Source organism: Mustela erminea, chromosome 18 (genome assembly GCF_009829155.1).
Source record: "Mustela erminea isolate mMusErm1 chromosome 18, mMusErm1.Pri, whole genome shotgun sequence".
Classification (NCBI taxonomy): Eukaryota; Metazoa; Chordata; class Mammalia; order Carnivora; family Mustelidae; genus Mustela; species Mustela erminea.
Genome location: NC_045631.1, coordinates 25042005 through 25063401, shown reverse-complemented (window position 1 = coordinate 25063401; position 21397 = coordinate 25042005). Strand labels below are relative to the sequence as shown.

Below are 21397 nucleotides of genomic sequence, written 5' to 3'. Positions count from 1 at the left end.
CAAACAATACTCTACCCTGTAAGGTTATCATTCATAATAGGAGAGATAAAGAATTTCCCAAATGTACAAAAGTTAAAGGAGTTCATCACTAAACCAGCCTTATAAGAAATGTTAAAGGGAATTCTTTGGCAAGTAAAGGCCACAATCAGGAATAAGAAAATGATGAAAGGAAAAAATCTCACAGGTAAAATGCAAACATATATTAAAAGTAGTTGATTAGTTACTTATAAAACCAGCATGGAGGTTAAAGCACAAAAGCAGTAAAACCAATTATATCTATAAAAATTAGCCAAGGGATTTGCAAAATAGAAGGATGTAAAGTATGACATCATATACATAAAATATGGGAGCAGGAAGTAAAAATTTAGTGCTATTAGAATGAGTTCAAACTTAAGTGACTATCAACTTAATACGAATAATACTTAATACAAATTAAGTACAACTTAATAGACTGCTACAGGCATAAGATATTATATATGAACCTAATGGTAATTACAAATAAAAAACCTGTAATAGATACAAAAAAATAAAGAGAGAGGAATTCAAACACAATACTAAAGGAAGCCATCAAACCACAAGGAAAGACAGCAAGACAAGAAGGAACAAAAAAAAATGACAAACCAACCATAAAGAAGTAAGAAAATGGCAATAAGAACACGATTATCAGGGCACCTGCGTGACTCAGTGGGTTAAAGCCTCTGCCATCGGCTCAGGTCATGGTCCCAGGGTCCTGGGATCAAGCCCCGCATGAGGCTCTCTGCTCAGCAGGGAGCCTGCTTCCCTTCCTCTCTCTCTGCCTCTATTTGACAGACAGAGATCACAAGTAAGCAGAGAGGCAGGCAGAGAGAGAGAGAAGAAAGGAGGCTCCCCAAGCAGCGGAGAGCCTGATGTGGGGCACGATCCCAGGGCTCTGGGATCATGACCTGAGCTGAAGGCAGAGGCTTTAACCCACTAAGCCACCCAGGCGCCCCCATAATTAAATGTAAATAGACTAAATGTTCAAACCAGAAGAAATAGGGTGACTGAATGGATTAAAAACAAGACCCACAACCTCTATGCTGCCTACAAAAGACTCTCTTTGGAGCTAAAGACACATGCAGATTGAAAGTAATAACAGAGAGGTGCCTGGGTGGCTCAGAGGGTTAAGCCACTGCCTTCAGCTCAGGTTGTGATCTCAGGGTCCTGGGACTAAGCCCCGTATTGGGCTCTCTGCTCAGCAGGGAGCCTGCTTCCCCCTCTCTGTCTGCTTGTGATCTCTCTCTCTGTGTCAAATAAATAAATAAAATCTTAAAAAAAAAAAAAAAGGTTTACAGTAAGGGATATAAAAACAGTTACCATGCGGATGGAAGTGAAAAGAAAGCCAGGGTAGCAATACTTACATCAGACAAAACAGACATTAAAACCGACTCTAACAAGGGACAAAAGGACAAGAGGATATAAACATTAACAGTATCTATACACCCAACATAGGATACATACATAAAACAAACATTAACAGACATAAAGAGAAAAACTGCAGTAATACAGTAATAGTAAGACTTTAACACTCCACTTACATCAATGGAGAGATATTTGAATGACACATTAGACAAGATGGACCTAACAGATATATTCAGACCATTCCATCCAAAACCGTGGACTACACACATTCTTTTCAAGTGCACATGCAACATTCTCCAGGATGGATGACATCTTAGTCCACAAGTCTCAACAAATTAAAGAAAACTGAAATCGTATAATGCATTTTTTTCAACCATAACAGTATGAAACTAGAAATCAGCCATAAGAAAATATCTGGAAAGAACACAAATAACATGATATTAAACAATAAATGGGTCAACCAAGAAATCAAAGAGGAAAACTCAAAATACATGGAGCCAAATGAAAATGAAAACGCAATGTCCAAAATCTTTATTTATTTATTTAATTTTTAAATTATTTTTTAAAACGATTTTTATTTATTTATTTGACAGATCACAAGTAGTCAGAGAGGCAGGCAGAGAGAGAGAGAGGAGGAAGCAGACTCCCCGCTGAGCAGAGAGCCCGATGTGGGGCTCGATCCCAGGACCCTGAGACCATGACCTGAGCTGAAGGCAGAGGCTTTAACCCACTGAGCCACCCAGGAGCCCCCACAATGTCCAAAATCTTTGAGATGCAGCAAAAGTTGTTCTAAGAGGGAAGATTACAGCAATACAGTCCTATCTCAGAAAAATCTCAAATAAAGAACCTAATCTTACACCTGAAGGAACTTGGGGGAAAAAAAGCCCAATGACACAAGGAGTTGGTTCTTTGTAAAGAAAAACAAAATTGATAAACCTTTAGCCAGATGCGTCAAGAAAAAAAAAGACTCAAATAAATAAAACCAGAAATGAATAAGGAGAAATAACAACAAATACCACAGAAAAACAAATGATTCTAAGAGAATACAATGAAAAATTATATACCAACAAATTGGACAACCTAGAAGAAATGGATAAATTCCCAGGAATATGTAACATTCTAAAACTGAATGAAGAAGAAACAGAAAATTTATACACAATGATTACTAGCAATGAAATTGAATCAATAGTCAAGAAAATTCCCCCAAAACAAAAGTCCAGGACCAGATGCTTTCACAGATGAATTTTACCAAACATTTAAGGAAAAGTTAATGCCTAGTCTTCTCAAAAAACAGAGCAGGAATAAAAGCTTCCAAATTCATTCCACAAGGCCATCATACCCTGATACCAAAACTAGACAGACACTACAAAAAAAGAAAACTATAGGCCAAAATCTCCGAGATACATAGACATAAAAAATCCTCAACAAAATATTAGCAAATCAAATCCTACTATACATTAAAAAAATCATTCACCATGGTCAAGTGGGATTTATTTCAGGGATGCAAGAGTGGGTGGCTCAATATTTGCAATCAGCATTGATAAATCACATTAACAAAAGAAAGGACTGTGTAATAATTTCGGTGGATGTGGACAAATCATTTGACAAAATACAATATCCATTCATGATTAAAAACTCAACAAAATGGGTTTAGAGGGAACATACCTCAATACAGTAAAATCCATATATAAAAAAACCCACAACTAACATACTCAATAGTGAAAAACTGAGAGCTTTTCCTCTAACACTAGGAACAAGACAAGGACATCCATTCTCACCACTTTTTTCAACATTTCAACATTCCATGTACTGTAAGTCTCAGACACAGCCATCAGACAAGAAAAAGAAATAAAAAGCATCTTAAATGATAAGGAAGAAGTAAAACTGTCTGTATTTGCAGATGACATGATACTATAAATAGAAAACCCTAAAGATTCTATCAAAAGACTGTCAGAATTGACAAATGAATCAGTAAAGTTTCAGGATACAAAATTAATATACAGAACTCTGTTGCATTTCTATACACTAGTAATGGAAGTAGCAGAAACAGAGATTAAGAAAACAATCCCATTTATAATTACACCAAAAGTCATAGAATACCTAGGAATAAACTGAACGATGGAGTCAGAAGACCTATACTGTGAAAACTATAAGATATTGATGAAGGGGACTGAAGATGACACAAACAAATGGAAAGACAGCTCACGGACTGGAAGAATATTGTTAAAATACTCATACTACCCAAAGCAACCTACACATTCAATGTAATCCCTATCAAAATACCAACAACATTTTTCACAGAACTAGAACAAATAATACTAAAATTTGTATGGAACCACAAAAGAGCTTGAATAGCCAAAGCAATCTTCAGAAAGCTGGTGGTATACAACCCCAAGATATACTACAAAGCTGTAGTAATCAAAACAATATGGTACTGGGGCATCTGGGTGGCTCAGTGGGTTTAATGTTTGCCTTCTGCTCAGGTCATGAACTCAGGGTCCTGGGATTGAGCCTGGCATTGGGCTCCCAGATCAGTGGGGAGTCTGCTTCTTCCTCTTCCTCTGCCCCTCCCCCTGCTCATGCTCTCTTTCTAATAAGTAAATAAATAAAAATCTAAAACAACAACAGCAGCAACAATAATAATAATATGGTACTGGCACAAAACTAGATCAATGGAACAGGACAGAGAGCCTAGAAATAAATCCATGCAAATATGGTCAATTAACCTACAATAAAAAGACAAGAACATACAATGGGGGAGAAAACAGCCTCTTTAACTAACGGTGCTAGGATAACTGGACAAATAAATGCAAAATAATGAAACTGGGCCACTTTCTCACACCTTACACAAAAATAAACTCAAAATGGATTAAAGACCTAAATGTGAGACCTGAAATTATAAAACTCCCAGAAGAAAACACAGGCTGTAATTTGACACTGGCCATAGAAATATTTTTCTAGATATGTCGCCTCAGACAAGGGAAGCAAAAGCAAAATTAAACTATTGGGACTACACCAAAATAAAAAGCTCCTGCACAGCAAAGGAAATCATCAACAAAATGAAAAGGCAACCTACTGAATGGGAGAACGTATTTGCAAATAATATCTGACAAGGGGTTAATATCCAAAATAATTCAGTATCTATTCAGTATATATAATGCAACAGCAAAGCACAAACAAGGCGATTAAAAATGGGACCTGAATAGACATTTTTTCAAGGAAGACATCAGATGGCCAATGACACATGAAAAGATGCTCAACATCACTCATCATCAGAGAAATGGAAATCAATTATTACAATGATATCACCTCACACTGGCCAGAATGACTAAAATCAAAAACTCAGAAATAACAAGTGTTGGTGAGGATGTAGAGAAAAAGGAACCCCCATGTATCTTTGGTGGAATTAAAATTGCTACAGTTACTGTGGAAAACAGTATAGAGGTTCCTCAAAAAATTAAAAATAGAATTCCATTATGTAGAATTCCACTACTCGGTATTTACCCAAAGAAAATGAAAACATGGGGCACCTGGGTGGTTCAGTCAGTTAAGTGTCTGCCTTTGGCTCAGGTCAGCATCCTGGGGTCCTGAGATCAAGATCCGCATCAGGCCCCCTGCTCAGCAGGGAGTCTGCTTCTCCCTCTCCCTCGGCCCCCAACTTGTGCCCATGTTGTCTCTCTCGCAGTGTCTCTCAAATAAATAAATAAAATCTTTAACAACAAAAAAAGGAAAATAAAAACACTATGCACCCCTAGTTTATTGCTGCATTATTTATAATAGCCAAGATATGGCAGCAAACCAAGTGTCTATCCAAAGATGAATGTACTCCATATATATATATATATATACACACACACACATACACACACATAATGGAATATGACTCAGCCATAAAAAAGAATGAGATCTTGCCATCTGCCATGACACAGATGGACCCTAGAGAGTATAATGTATAAGTGTATAATGTATAAGTACATATAATACTCATTATACTTATAATTATACTTATTAATATATATATATAATGTATAAGTACAATGCTAAGTGAAATAAGTCACTCAGAGAAAGACAAATACTGTATGATTTCACCCATATGTGGAATTTAAGAAACGAAATAAGGGAACAACTGAAAAAAAAAAAAAAAAAAGAGAGAGAGAGAGAGAGATAGAGAAACCGAAAAACAGACTCTTAAGAGATCTAGCATGTGCAGATGGAGGTGGATGAAAAAAAAGGGGACCAAGAGTATACTTATCAGGGCAATTGGGTGGCTCAGTCATCAAGCTCAGGTCATGATCCCTACATTCTGGGATCCAGCCTGCAGGCTTAGCAGGGAGCCTGCTTCCTTCCCCTCCCTCTACCTGCTGCTCTGCCTACCTGCATGTGCTCTCTCAAATAATAAATAAAATCTTAAAAAAAAAAAAAAAAGGAAAGAGTACAGTTATCTTGGTAAGGACTGGGTAATGTATACAATTGGTTAAACACTATATTGCACACCTAAAACTAATATAACACTGTGTGTTAACTATACTTCAATAAACAACAACACTGCATTCTACGGTAGATTCTTTCCAGCTCTTTTGTCTTTACTCTAAGATACACATCCCTAGTATATTCTTCCTGGTATATTCTTCCCCTACTGCTATTTGTTTTGGACACATTACTTAGGTGAGTAGAAGTAACTAATAAATGCCACTTCTGAGAGGAAGCTCTAAACATTGTAACAGGGTCTGGCCATCTCTTTTCCTATGTCAGGGATCTGGGATATCCTAGGATCTCAGGGTCTCAGGATAAAGAGAACATGGATTGGAGTCACAGCCAGACCACAAAGGACACCCATCACAAATGAAAAATAAACTGTTTTCTTTCTTTTTTTTTTTTAAAGATTTTTTTTTTTTTTTAATTTGCCAGAGACAGAGAGAGAGAAAGTACACACAAGCAGGCAGAGAGGCAGGCAGAGGCAGCGAGAGAAGCAGGCTCCCTGCCGAGCAAGGAGCCCTATGCGGGACTCCATCCCAGGACCCTGGGATCACAACCCAAGCCGAAGGCAGTGGCCCAACCAACTGAGCCATCCAGGCGTCCCAATAAACTGTTTTCTTAAGGCAGAGATTTTGGGATTGCTGTTTACGTAACATAATCTAGCAAAAGCTGAGTAACATGGATTTAAAACCTACAAAAGCTCAATTTAGTCCCATTTCTTTTACTGGAGAGGAATGAAGAATGATTCCAGAAGTTCTCTCCAATCTTTACATACAGAACAAAAGCTTTATTTGCTTATATAACTTCAACACGACAATAGTTTCAAATTCTGATCATAAATGCTGACTATTACTTATTTATAAATTATATGCATTTTTACAAATACAATGTGTTACTGTACTAATATACTGTATACATAATTAAACACAGTCATAGAAAATTTTAAATAATTGGCAAAAACAAAATATATGCCATTATAATACTTATTAAGAGTAAGTAAACTTTTTTGGTTCTGGCTTATTTGTGAAGGAACACATTTATTTTAAGGATTTATTCATTTATTCTAAAGAGCCAGTGCAGGGGGTGGGGCAGAGGGGGAGAGAGAATCTTAAGCACACTCCATGTTGAGCATGGAGCTCAATACAGGGCTTGATTCCACGACTCTGAGATCACAACCTCAGCAGAAACCGAGTTGGACACTTAACCAACTGTGACACCAAGGTGCCCCCAATATGTTTATTAAAAAAAAAAAAAATACTGTAACACTTTGGATTCAGCCATTCAAAGACCTGACTCCTGGATTCAGTTTATTTGGCTACTTGGTTTAAATGGATATCGTAGCTAGAGAAGATAATTTACAAAGAGAGATCCAAAATGGAAGAAGCCCATCTTATCTTAGTGCTTAGTAAATCCTGATATTATTAATTTCATTCACCAATTCTAAAAGTAAAATATAACATTATTTGCTTTAATCAGTCAACATCTCACCTGCTCTCACTCATCAGCCCTCTAATGATTCTCCTATCTACTTTTGCCCTCCTCTCTCCCTCCAATCCTTCTCTAGTCCGTAGTCAGGATGACCTTTCTGAAATACAAATCTGACTATATCACTCCACTGCTTTAAACTATTCAATTGAGAGCGAATTCAATGTAGAATTTGTATAAAACAGACTTACTCTGTTTAGGTTCAAATTCTGGCTTCCGATGCTCTGTGAGCAACTTCACAAACCTGTAGATTCCTTCTCAGAAAAATGGAGATGCCACCTCTTTAAAAAATTATGAGGATTACATAATTCAATATAAAGAAGGCTCTAAGTCTTCCAAACAATGACAGTGCTCCTTTTCATGAGAACAATGTTATTTCTAACAATACTTCTTCATGGCATCAGGTCCCTGAACTTTCTAAGATGTCATTCTAAAATTCTTCTAAGCCAGTAATTAAATAAAGTAGGCACCAGATTTTCCTTACATGACTTATCTTGTTTTTTCCCCCAACTCCTATGAACATATCTTTATTTTATTTTGAAGGAAGCCACCTGAGATGCAGACATTTATTTCCAAATATAACATTAAGCTCCTAGCATGTAATTAGTATGTAACACAAAACAACAAATAATAACTTTGTAAACAATTGGTTAAAGAGGCAAGTACCTGCATGGCAATTGGTCCTTGGGACATTTGAGAACTATAATTCATTCCTATCATGCCTTGCATATTAGGCTGCATGACAGAGACCATAGGAAATCCTTGCTGCTGTATCGGCATCAGTCCTGCTGAAAAACAAAGGTGTCATTAAAGTCAATTTATCTATCTATTTATTTATTTAAGATTTTATTTATTTATTTGACAGACAGAGATCACAAGTAGGCAGAAGAGGCAGGCAGAAAGAGAGGAGGAAGCAGGCTCCCTGCTGAGCAGAGAGCCTGACGCAGGGCTCCATCCCAGGACCCTGGGATCATGACCTGAGCTGAAGGCAGAGGCCTTAACCCACTGACCCACCCAGGCGCCCCAATGTATTTATTTTTTACTTAAAAACTTTTTTTTTTTTTTTTTTTGAGGAAGAGTGTGCGCATGCACATGCTCTTGGCAGGGGCAGAGGGAGAGAGAGAATCCCAAGCGTGCTCCACACACGGGGCAAAGCCCAACACGGAGCTTGATAAAATGAGCCCAAGATCACAACCTGAGCTGTAATCAAGAATCAGATGCTTAAACAACTGAGCCACCCAGGTGCCAATAAAGTTAATGTATCTTAAAGTTTATTTTCTTAAAACCATAAGTACATGAAGGACTTGTTACTTGGGAGGTAGCACAGTTTAGTGGAAAAAGCACAGGCTGTGGCGTGAGACAGACTTGAGTACAAATTCCAGTTCCATCACTTACTTAGCTATGCAATCTTGGGCAAGTTGTAAAACTTCATCTGTAAAGTGAAGATAATAACCTTTTTACAGAATTTTTGTGCATACTTAAAAAATGGACAGGATGGCCTAATTGTGGTATTTGGCCTTCAGGAAGGACCCCAGCAATTTCTGCGTTTTGGTACTCATTCCCTTGTCATTCCTCCCATACTGAATAGGGCTGACCAGTACAACCAACAGGATATAGTTAAATGAGCATGTGTAACTTCCAAGGCTGGTTTCTTCTTCTTTTTTTTTTTAAGATTTTATTTATTTATTTGATAGAGAGAGAGTGAGAGAGAGAGAGAGAGATACCACAGGTAGGAAGAGAAGCAAGCAGAGAAAGAGGAGGAAGAAGGCTGCCCCCTGAGCAGAGAGCCTGATGAGGGGCTCAATCCCAGGACCCTGAGACCATGACTGGAAAAGGAAGGCAGAGGCTTAACCCTCTGAGCCACCCAGGCACTCTCCAAGGCTGGTTCTTAAAAGCCACCGCAGCTTCCTCCTTGCTCTCTTCCATCACTTGCTCTGGGGAAAGCTACTGCCACATCATAAGAATACTCAAGTAGTCCTATAAAGAATCCATGTGGCATGGAACTGAAACCTCTTGCCAAAAGGCAGCACAAACTTGTCATCTACATGAGCAAGCCATCTTGGAGATCACCCAGCCCTAACAGACTTTAAAAGATGCCTGCAGACGTGGTTGACATCTTCACTGCAATCTCTCTGGTCTGGAGCCAAAACCACCCAGTGAAGCCATTCCCAGATACCTGATTCATGGATACAATGTGAAATAATAAAATTTGTATTTTTAAAGTTTTGGGGTATTTTTTTATGCAGCAGCATATACCTATACAATAACATATATACTAATAGCACGAATTGTGGATGCCAATGAGAAATGTCACTTAGTACCTTTGGGACTTGCTTAACTTCGTGCCTCAGTTTCCTATCTGGAAAGCTGTTTAACACCTAACACTCTTAAAGAAATGATATTCCTCTTCTCTTTCCTTACATGAATAGTTAATATAACATTTACCACAAAATAACCATCAGGATGAAAAGTATATAAGTTAATAAATAATACTGAATGCTAAACTGAATGCTATACTAAGATATAGTATATTTTAGGCACAGATCTAGAGAGTTGGTATACAAATGTGAACAAAACAAAATCCCTACATGGCCCGAATACAAATTTCAATCTAATTTTGCACTTTGTTACATTTATGTTGGTTCTACTACAAGGAGCTTTTAATCAAATTTTGATTTTAAAAAATTAAAAGTCCAGTAAAGTATACTGCTTTACCTTGTGAGTTCTGGGAACCTTAAAGGTTATTTAAACACAATTTAATCTCATAAGCATGAACATCCATATTTACAAGTACATTAGAAGTAGCATTCAGTTATTCATTCAATCATTTAATCAAAGATTTGAGGGCCGAATCCTCATCAGGCACCATTCGAGGACAAACCAGGTCCTTACCCTCATGGAACTTACATGTTTTCCCTCTTGCCCCTTTGCACCTAAAGCTTTGTTCATCTGGATTAGTTTTATTTAATTTTTCAATGGGTAACTCAGGCATCTGGTACAACACCTAAAGGCATGAAAGTATGCACAGTGAAAACTCTCGTCTCTCTCTTGTCTCCTGTTCAACTACTACTCATGATCTTGTGGCTACTCTTGCTGTCAGCTTCTTGTATATGCTTTCAGTTAATCCATGCATAATTTAAAGGCTTCTAATGATCAAAAAGTCCACGCTAACATACTTTGTAAAAAGAAAAAAAAAATATCAAAAGCAATTCCAAATTCCAGAAGAAAAAATACTAGGCAAGCTTTTGGGCTCTCTTCTTGCTCCATATGAAGATTTTTACTTGAAAGTTTTACAAAAATGCAAAATCTTGAGCCACAATAATGAATAACTCTGTAACACCCTCCTAAAGAACAAAAGCTCTCAAACCACTCGCTCTAAATCTGGGACACATCTAATTACAGATAGCTTAAATAATGCATAAATGTCAGCACAATGAAAATAATACAACTGACCCTTGGAAAAATTTACCTGAAACTCAACCTCCATCATTGATTCTGACTGGAGACAAAGTCAGTATGAGCCACTGACCACCTGCTACTGAGCCGCTCTTTATCTTTCATTCTGTTGGTGACCTGGGAGTCTCTGTTTCTCTAGCAATTCTACCATAAGCAATCAACACTGGCTTTGTGAGAAGGGACGGTTGTTAGAAGCAGACTGGTATGTGTCCAGGGTACAATGAAGAGGGTGTGAGCAGAAAGAGGAGAAAGGCAGACATATTCTTTCTTCAGTGCTGTGTCCCAGTGGCACAGCTACATGAATCAAGATTGTATCCCTTTACTACAGTTGCCCTAAAGATACAGCTAGAATTGATACTGGTAGGCCCTTGTCTGAAACAGAGAGAAGGGATATACCCAGTAAAGAAATTGAAAAGAATAAAACTGAGACTTAAGAAATAATTTATACTGGGGAGTCTGGGTAACTCAGTGGGTTAAAGCCTCTTCCTTTGACTCAGGTCATGGTCTGAGGGTCCTGGGATGGAGCCCTGCATCGGGCTGTCTGCTCAGCAGGGAGACTGCTTCCTCCTCTCTGCCTACTTGTGATCTCTCTCTCTCTGTCAAATAAACAAATAAAATCTTAAAAAAAAAAAAAAAAAGAATTTATACTGCACCAGAACATATGATTTCTTACAAACATAAGACCAAATTCATACAGAGAAAACACGGTAATATAAAATAATTAAAGGGGTTCATTTAGTCATTCAACAAACACCCACAGAAACCCTATAATCTTCTATCAGTATGTTGGGAGCTGCAGATACCGACGAGCATAAGGCAGACAAAGCTTCTGCCCTATGGAGCTAACAATCTAGAATTACACAATTTTTTTTAAAAAAAGATTTTATTTATTTGACAGACAGAGATGACAAGTGGGCAGAGAGGCAGGCAGAGAGAGAGGAGGAAGCAGGTTTCCTGCTGAGCAGAGAGCCCGATCTGGGGCTCAATCCCAGGACCCTGGGATCATGAGCTGAGCCGAAGGCAGAGGCTTTAACCCACTGAGCCACCCAGGTGCCCCTACAATTACACAATTTTTGAGAAAAAAATTTTTTTTTTATATTTTGGGGTAATTTTTGAGAAATTTTAAGAATAGCAAATATATATATATATATATATATATATATATATATATATAATTTTTTTTTCAAAACTAGGAAAATTTTACTCTATTTGGCAGCAACAAGACTTTTTTATCCACTTTATTCCGAAGTTCAGAAACATGACAGTGCAAAGTTTAAAACTTCAGCTTTTACATACCTTGAGGGGGTCTCATTCCACCTGCAACTGGAAACATGAAGCTGAAAACAGAAGAAAAATATCAGGATTTTAACATGTACAAGGATTTCAAATAAAACGTAATTTTTTAAATAAACAAAAGAAATGTAAACAGGGTCCTGACATTTGTTCTATAATAGATAGTATCAACACAGAATGAACATCTGTAAGACACATGCATGCACAGGGAGAATATTTTTGAACTAGACAACAGAAGACCTTGAACTGGTCCCAGTCCTGTCATTGTGTGGCTTCTCTAGATTCCAATTTCTGCATCCATAATATGGGAAGGCTAGATTAGATTCAATTCAGCGAACATTTATTGAGTACCTCCTACATGTACGAATTGAATCAGCTTACGGTCTTGTTGAAGACATGCTTGTAGGCGACTAACTCTAATGTCAGAGAGAACATGCTAAGTGCTGGGAGAAGTCCAAAATACTAACAGAGATGAAAAGAAAAAGATTAATTTGATAGAAAAAGATTAATTTGTTATCAAATTGGTACAACATTTAAAGGCATGAAAGTATGCACAGTGAAAACTCTCGTCTCTAATTTGTTATCAAATTCATCTTTTTCTATCAAATTAATCTTTTTCCTTTCAGAAGGAAGGTAATAGCTCAGGGAGTTTTGTGAAGGCATCTTTTAAGCTGAACCTCAGAGAGCCTTTCAAAGTCACACTGCAGTTTGAGAAAAAGCTGAGGGCAGAGCTGTCTGTCTAGAGAAATGATTTAAGGTTGACTATAAGATACAGAATTAGAGAAGCAGACTATGGAGGACCTTTTATTTTCCTTTGAATACTATATGAAGGCAGAGATCATTAACTGTGATAAAATACACATCCCCAAATTTTACCACTTTAACCACTTTTAAGTGTACAGTTTGTAGCATTAAGTTCACTCTCGATGTTGTACAACTATCACCATTATCCATTTCTAAAACTTTTTTATCATCTCTAATAAAGACTCTATACCCATTAAAGAATAAGTCCCCATCATTCCTTCCCACAACCCTTGGTGGTCACTACTTTTTGTCTTGAATTTGCCTATTTCTAGCTACCTTAGATTAAGTAGAATCATAGGATACTTGTCCATTTCTCTTTTTTTTTTTTCCCCAGAATGTTACTTATTTATTGGATAGAGAGGGAGAGAGAGACAGCGAGAGAGGGAACACAAACGGGGAGTGGGAGAGGGAGAAGCAGGCTCCCTGGCTGAGCAGGGAGCCACATGTGAGGCTCCAACCCAGGACCCTGGGATCATGACCTGAGCCAAAGGCAGATGCTTAATGACTGAGCCACACAGGCGCCCCAATATGTCTGTCCATTTTTTTTTTTTAAAAGATTTATTTATTTATTTGTCAGAGAGAGAGCAGAAGCACAGAGAGCTGCAAGCAGAGCAGGTAGAGGGAGAAGCAGGCTTCCGGCTGAGCAAGGAGCCCGAAGTAGGACTTGACCCCAGGACCCGGGATCATGACCCGAGCTGAAGGCAAATGCCCAACCAACTGAGCCACCCAGGTGTCCCATACCTGTCCTTCCTGTATATGGCTTATTTCACTTAACATGTTTTCCATGTTCATCCAAGTTGTAGCAGGTGTCAGCATTTCTTTCCTTTTTATGGCTGAATAATAAATACTCCATTGTATGTACATACCACATTTTGTTTATCCACTCATCTGTTGATGGACACTTGGATTGTTTCTACCTTTTGGCTATTGTGAATAATGCTGCTATGAACATTGATTTACAACTATCTGTTTGAGCCCCCCTGTCAATTCCTTTGGGGATACACACATACATCCATACACACATACACACACAACACCCCACCCCCAGGGGTGGAATTGCTGGGTCATACAGTAATTGTGTGTTTATTTTCTGAGAAACTGCCAAACTGTTTTCCACACCTTTGGCACCATTTTACATTCTCACTGGCAATGCATGGGCTCCAATTTCTCCACATATTCTCCAACACTTGTTATTTTGTGTTTTTTTTTTTTTTTTTAAAACGATAGTTATGCGAAGGAGTATGAAGTATTAGCTCACCATCATTTGATCTGCATTTCCCTGATGTCAGAACTTCCAAGTAGGGATCATTTCTAAGTGAAATCATCAGAAATGTGGTTTAGGTTTTTCAAGGAACCAGGGTAAAGCGGAGAAGATTTGAAGCAAAAAGAATCAGTCAAGAAACTACCACAATAAACTTAGTAAGAGGAAAACGGCCATAACCAGAGTGGTGGGATTAGAAAAGAAGTGGCGAATGAAAGCTATTAGAAAGGAAGCAACAAGAGGACTTGGCAATTGCCAGGATGGAGAAAAGCAGAGAAGCAGCAGACAGAGCTAAAGATGATGCTGAGAATTTGGAGCCTGAGCAATGGCAAGGATGGTGATATTGTTTCCTAAAAGAAGGAACTGTTGAGTAGGTTTGGCAAGAAAAGAGGCAGGAGTGAGTGCCTCTTTGAGGAGCAATCCAGCAGGATCAAAAAAGTAACTCAAGCTCAGGAGAAGGGTTTAGATCAATCCAGCCAAGATTTTATTTTTTAAAGATTTTATTTATTGTAAGAGAGGGCACAAGCAGGAGGAACGGCAGGCAGAAGAAGAGACAGAAGCAGGCTCCCCACTGAGCGGGGAGCCCGATGTGGTGCTCAACCCAGGAACCCTGTGATGATGACCTAAGCCAAAGGCAGACACTTAACTAACTGAGCCACCCAGATGCCCCTAGCTAGGTTCTTCTAAACAAAGGTAAAAAATAAAAAATAATAAAATTATGCCCTGGTTGTGGATGAAATAGCTAAGGGAATTTGCATATTTAGGGAGAAGACACCAAAAGGCAACTTGGAGAATTCTTAGGATGCAAACTGAGTAAGGAATGGCCCCTGAAAACCAAGGGAGTTAGTAATAATTGAGTGATAACTAAGAAAGGACCACATTTCAGGAAGAAGTAAGTAGTTACCAGTATCTAATGCTTTAGAAAAGGTGATCAGAATGAGGATTAACAAAAAAGCTGTTTCCTGGAAATTCTGATCTTTGAGTAAACAATGTCAAGAGGAAGAGAAGCTCTTGGACTCTGCAGGGAGAAAGGTTTAGGATAAAAAAGATATACTTAGGGGTGCCCCGGTGGCTCAGTGGGCTGAAGCCTCTGCCTTCGGCTCAGGTCATGATCCCGGAGTTCTGGGACCGAGTCCCACATTGGGCTCTCTGCTCGGTAGGGAGCCTGCTTCCTCCTCTCTCTGCCTACTTGTGATCTCTGTCTGTCAAATAAACAAATAAAATCTTAAAAAAAAAATAAAAGAAGATATACTTAGTAACTGATAAAACAAAGTTTTTGAGGGAATGAGATTAACAAAGGAAGGAAGCAAAAAGGATCTGTGTTGAAAAGGAAGAGGGACTTCTTTCTATGAGCCTGGAGGGAAAGAAAATGGGACAATTCAAGGAAGAAAAAGACTGAGTGGGAAAGACTCAATTTGGGAGTTAAGTATCTGAAAGGGGTTTCGGATAATCTTTAAAGAATCTAGTGAAATCCAGGAATTATATGCCAAACTTATGTGCTCTTGCATTTTTCTATTGCCTAATATCCTCTTCTCAGGAAAAAGGCTAAAAACCAAACTTTAGGGTCTTCTAGCTCTGAAATATTTTTAATTAAAAACAAACAAACAAACTGTGTAACGTGGTTTACAAAGTTCTAGTTGGATATCTATCTAGTTATATATGATTTCTAGCTCTGTAGAGGATTTGAACTATTAGCAATTCTACTGCTGACAAGGAGGCCCATGCCCAAAGAGAGGCTTCAGTAATGAACAGCTTTTCTGAACTGCACACAAGATGTATTAGCTAAGCTGTGTTACCTAGATAGGATGTTTAAACTGCAAGTTGAAATTTAGTAGTATCAATTTTTTAAAAAGCCAGTCACACACAATGTATCAACTTGTCAAGACTTCTCCAAATAGTCTTAGAGATCACAATTACCAATATGGCTTAGTGGCTAAATAAAAACTAGAAACTCAAGTTATATTTTCTTTTTTTCCAATTCAGCCATAAGTTAAGTGTAAAGTTCTATGCAAACCCCTTCACTACCCTGTCCTATTTCCCCCTCTGTCAAATGACACAGAACTGCAAGTTTGCCAAGGTCCCAACTAACATAACCAAATAGACAAAGGATGTATAAAGGCTACCTTGAAAACCAATAAAAACTATATTATTACTGACAAACATGATTTATTCCAGTAAGCAACCCAAACTAGTGACCGATGCACCTTTCATATGATTCTCCGGAATACTTAGACAACTAACATCAACAATCAGCTAAGACACTGATAAGACAGCAAAAGTTTGGCAAAAAACAAAACAAAAAAAACCCCAAACCCAAACATTGGACAGCAAGATGACCAATACTTTAATTTCAAAGGTAAAACCACTATTTATTACCAATATGTGAACACGAAAGCAGAACCGGGAGGTCTACTTGTCACATGTCTATCTGGTTCATCCTTCCCTTTCAGTTACCTTTGCTAATACTTCACTTCGCAGGGATGGACTCCAACAAAATCTCCTCAAACATCTCCCTCCTCCAGACTCTCAAACTTCTAATACAGCTTATAGAGAACAGGTGAGGTGTGTCTTCCTAAAAGACCATTTGTCTTTTTTTTTTTTTTAAAGATGTATTTATATATTAATTTGACAGACAGAGATCACAAGTAGGCGCAGCGGGTCGGTGTGGGGGGAATCAGGCTCCCTGCTGAGCAGAGAGGCTGATGAGGGGCTCAATCCCAGGACCCTGAGACCATGACTTGAGCCGAAGGCAGAGGCTTAACCCACTGAGCCACCCAGGCACCCCTAAAGGACCATTTGATAAGGCACTCCTGGCATTAAAACTATTTAGTGATTTCCCCTTAAGTTGAATTGCCTTACTTTATATCCAAGGCCCCCTCCAGTTTGAGCACAACTTTCTCAGTTTAGGCTCACAAAACTCATCTCCCACTTAGGGCCACGATCCATCTGGCCTTACCTACTGTTCCCTTAATGTTCAGTAGGCCTTCACATTTCTTATGACAGTCCCTTGACCCCTTCCTCTTCCTCCAAATGAGACCCAGCTGAAATACCTCCTTTGTTTTCAACGTAGCTTAAAGCCACAAATATTTATAGAATGTTTTCTATGTTACAATGTACTAGAAGCAGTGGGAGAGGCAAAGATGAGGAAGTCCTTCAGGAGCTTAGAAAAGAGAAGGAAAAACATAGACAAGCTCACAAATGAGAATATCCCAGAAGGATAGAGACTAATCAAGATCTTCCAATTCTTTCTTCTCTGCAGTACTTGTCTCAAAAAAAAAAAAAAAAAAAAAATATATATATATATATATATATATATATATATATATATATTTCTCATCTCTTGGGTAAATTTTGTTCTTCATATAACTCTATCATTTATTTGAAAGTAGCCTAACCAGGATATCCATCAAAAGTAGGCTAATGTTAATGAAGCTGGAAAAAGCCATTGCTTTTTGTTTAGTCTCTTAGAACAGGAACAGTATCTAAGAAATATGGTACCTTATAGTTCCTGGATTTTCTCCATTAAACACTGAGAAAGGTTGCCTGCCTTTCTCTTTCTTCCCTTAAAACATACCCAGGCTATCATAATGTTAAAATAAAATAACCTTGTAAAATAAAGGTTATTTTATAATAACCTTTATAAAATAACTTCCTTATAAAATAACCTTGGCACTCACCACTGCTCTCTAAAAACTGTAATATTCTTTCTGTATCGAGTATACAGCTTTTCAGCCTCAGAAAGTTTCCAATATATGTAATATTTACCATACATTTTACAAGGTAAGGAACATTTAAACCACTTTTCTCTCCCATATATCCTCTAGAGTTTTATTTATTTATTTTAAAAAGATTTTACTTATTTATTTGTCAAAGCACAAGCGAGTGAGCACACAAGCAGGGGGAGCGGCAGGCAGAGAGAGAAGCAGGCTCCTGCAGAGAGGGTAGCCCAATGCAGGACTGGATCCCAGGACCCCAGGATCATGACTAAAGCCCAAGACAGCTACCAAACTACTGAACCACCCAGGTGTCCCTATCCTCTAGGGTTTGAGAATTCGATGTTATTCCAACCAACTTTTATAGATGAAAGAAATTTTAAAATCAATCATTCTAACTTCTATCACAATTCAGGCCATACTTATTTAAAAAAAAATGAATGTTCATGGACTGGTGACATTAAAACACTGTAAACTAAGGGGAATGATCCACTCAACTTTCTGCAGATGAGGTCCTCCCCACGCACAAAAAACAGAAACCAAGCCAAACCACCGAAAGAAAATCCACAGGCCTAAAATACCAAATTTATATTTTTTCAGAACTTAGTGCCATAATTAATCATATACTTGATCAAATTAATGCCACTCAAGAACATTTTAGAAACTGTCATCACATAGAGAAAAGAGATTACATATTTGTCTTCTGCAGCCAGAAATTGACTTATATCAAGTATTCATGAAAGACTCTAATGAGACAGTGTAGATTAGAAAACATAAGTTTTAAATGTAAAGTAAAAGATGTGTCAAGGAAATAGGAAATGGGGCTGCACACAGGTGGTTCATTCAACAGTCATAGCCCTTTTTCCCTAGCATATATATAAGCACTTGCAGGAGGTGGTAACTTTAAAGACTTTACACTTCTTAGTGTTCCTGACTCCAAAATTAAAACACTGCCTATGGAAACACCATCACTTTGCTTTCCAAAAATAATTTAGGATGCTTAAGATGAAAAGCTAATTTTATCTTCAAATGTGTATGTACTATGTGTTGGTTAACAAAACAAACTCAGACTAGGTCATTACAGGAGTGGGGTGAAAACTTCCCCGACTAAAGGATTTCCTTAAATGATGAACTTGCCAAGTTGCAGACGTTCTTCTTTATCATTCTGGATATGAGAACAACGGCAATTTTTATATGACAGAGGACAGAATCATTTAAGGACTAAGTAAAAGTCTGGAAGCTTTGTTCTAATAACTGCGTAATTGTTTAACAGTGATTTGATTTTAATAAGGTGACAAGTCTTAAGAGTTACGTCTACAAGAACTTTATTAATTCAAAGGTCTCTAGCTTTTCCTGCTGTTTCTTTTGTGTTGCTGAGGTGATAAAAAGGACAGGACATTCTAAACGGGGGAAGACAAATAGTGCACACACAACAAACACACACACCTTGCAAACGGCTGTTCAGTTTTGTGGCCAGATTTTTCAGAGCCTTCACTACCCTAACCCTGGTCAAGCCCGGAAAGCCCTGGGAAAGAGAAGTCTGGTCGCTCGGGCTAGAAGCGAGAGGTCGCTTTCCCCAGCCCCGGCCAGGTGCCAGCCCAGCCAAGCGGACCCTCTCCTCCCCGCACTGAGACGCTCTCGCTTGCTGCTCGGCCCCCGTACCAGTGCCTCTGAGCCTGGGAGACAGGAGTCGGGCGCCGGGTTTCCCCCACCCCCTCGGCCTAGGTCCCCGGAGGACCCCCTTCTGTAGTAACCCAGTACCAAACGAAAAGGGGTCGAAGCGGGCGAAAACCGCCATAACCGCCACACAACCCTTGGCACCGCGGGGCCTGCCCTGGGGCCCTGGCCCGGCTCTTGACACTCACCTGCCTCCCCCGGCGGCCCCAGCCCCGGCTCCCGCGGCCCCACCGCCTCCAGCTCCCGCTCCCGGCCGCAGCGCCATCTTGCTCCGAGCCGGCCGCCGCCACCTTACAAGCAGCTGTCAGCTGAAGACAGCCACTTCCGGGGCGAACGCCAGCCCCTCCACGCCGCGGACTGGGCGACGGGGCGGAGCCGTGCGCCCACGTGACCCTCCGCGCCCCGGGGAGGGGTAAAGTGGCGCACCCTCGTCACGTGGCCCGACCGCAGCCGAGGGTACTGCGAGAGCGATTCTAGTTCTGGGGTTGCCCGGGCGGCCCAGGAGAGCTGATTCATTCTCTGGCAAGGGTCTCGGAGGGACCGGCTGGGGGCCGAGCGGCAAAGCGATGTCCTTCGGTTTGAAAAACCCTCATGTTGGCTGGTGGAAAGAGGAGAGCGAATCCTGCTTTTTAAAACTGCAATGATGGTGTACGGGTATTCTTTTATTCTTTTTACACGTAAAGAATAGGTGAATCCTGGACCCTCCTTTGATAGCTTCACAGAGCTGATCCGTGATCACTTTTTTCCCGAGAACTCGGCAGCTTCCTCTCGGCACCCACCCCAGAAGATGAAGGTGTTTAAAATTCGATAAAGCAGCCTAGCTCAAGTAAATCTATAACCCGTATACAAAACCTTCAACGTGCACCATTCATGTGTTTGGTTCTGCCATCACGCTGCCCAATAATCCCTGCTTTTCCTATATTTACAAGCAGGGGCAAAATGGTGTTTGGAAAACAGTTCATTACTCTGAACTTATCTCGATATATAATGTCACATATATATAAAATCTGGGCACATTTTTACTTTTTTCCTTTACTCGAACTACTGTAAGTAAAATACAAAAGTCCAAGGTTAACCTTTTCAAGCCTTCAAGCAGTTTGCTTATTAGCGAGTAGTGGATTAATTATAATTAGTTTTATCTTTCACTCTAGCCCCAAGGCTTTTACATGGAAACCATTTGTAATAATAGTTATCTTTTATTGGGCACAAATCACTAGTCAGGAACCATACCGAATTTTTTCAAATCTTCAGTGTCCCTAAGAGTATTGGCATTTTGCGGATGAGAAAACCAAGGTTAAAAGATGTTGTAATTTGCCCCGCTCATAGGGTTGCAAAGCAGCAGCATCAGGATTCAAACCCAGGTGTTTCACATAAAAATCCTTACTCATTTCATTAGCGCAGCTGCTAGTGAATAATTCAATTATCATGTATTCTCTTTTCACAACGGTCTACTAATTTCATTTCTCTTCTTTAGGTGAAACTGAAATTTCTGTAGCATATAGTCCCAACTGACATAAAAGTGCTAAATTCAGTATTAGTCCACTGACAAGGCAAGTTAATACTGGTGTATATAGCCACTGTTATTTAAGGATGGGTAGTTACACAGGAGAAAATACTCAAAAGAAATAAAGTCAAATGAAGGGAGTATTTTTTCAGGATCACAGAAGATGTGATCTTGTTTCTGCCATGATACTTTGTTCTCCTTTGCCTGTGGATTCCTACATCTGCTAGACTCAGCACAGGTCAGCCTTCCATGGTGTTAGGCGCCATCCTCTGATGCTTCAGCATCTTGGCATTATGTCTAACATGGCATTTGCCTGCCACACTATTTGTTCCTTTACTCTATACCCAC

General features: G+C 39.1%; 1 protein-coding gene across 15 annotated transcripts in view; it reads right to left on the bottom strand.

Annotated features, from left to right (window-relative positions):
- The window catches only part of SYNRG (synergin gamma), an 88360-nt gene extending 68429 nt beyond the window's left edge, over positions 1-19931 (bottom strand). For 6 of the 15 annotated variants that reach the window (XM_032319437.1, XM_032319439.1, XM_032319443.1 and 3 more), the window contains exons 1-3: positions 19734-19930; positions 12094-12134; positions 8008-8129 (exon numbers count right to left, since the gene is read on the bottom strand). In XM_032319437.1, the coding sequence (XP_032175328.1) occupies positions 8008-8129; positions 12094-12134; positions 19734-19810 (240 nt within the window). In that variant the 5' untranslated portion in view covers positions 19811-19930. Of the gene's footprint in view, positions 1-7532; positions 7623-8007; positions 8130-12093; positions 12135-19733 lie in introns of those variants that run through there. The other 9 variants (XM_032319447.1, XM_032319448.1, XM_032319450.1 and 6 more) reach the window with 5 other exon arrangements.
- Positions 19932-21397: the final 1466 nt, after the last annotated feature.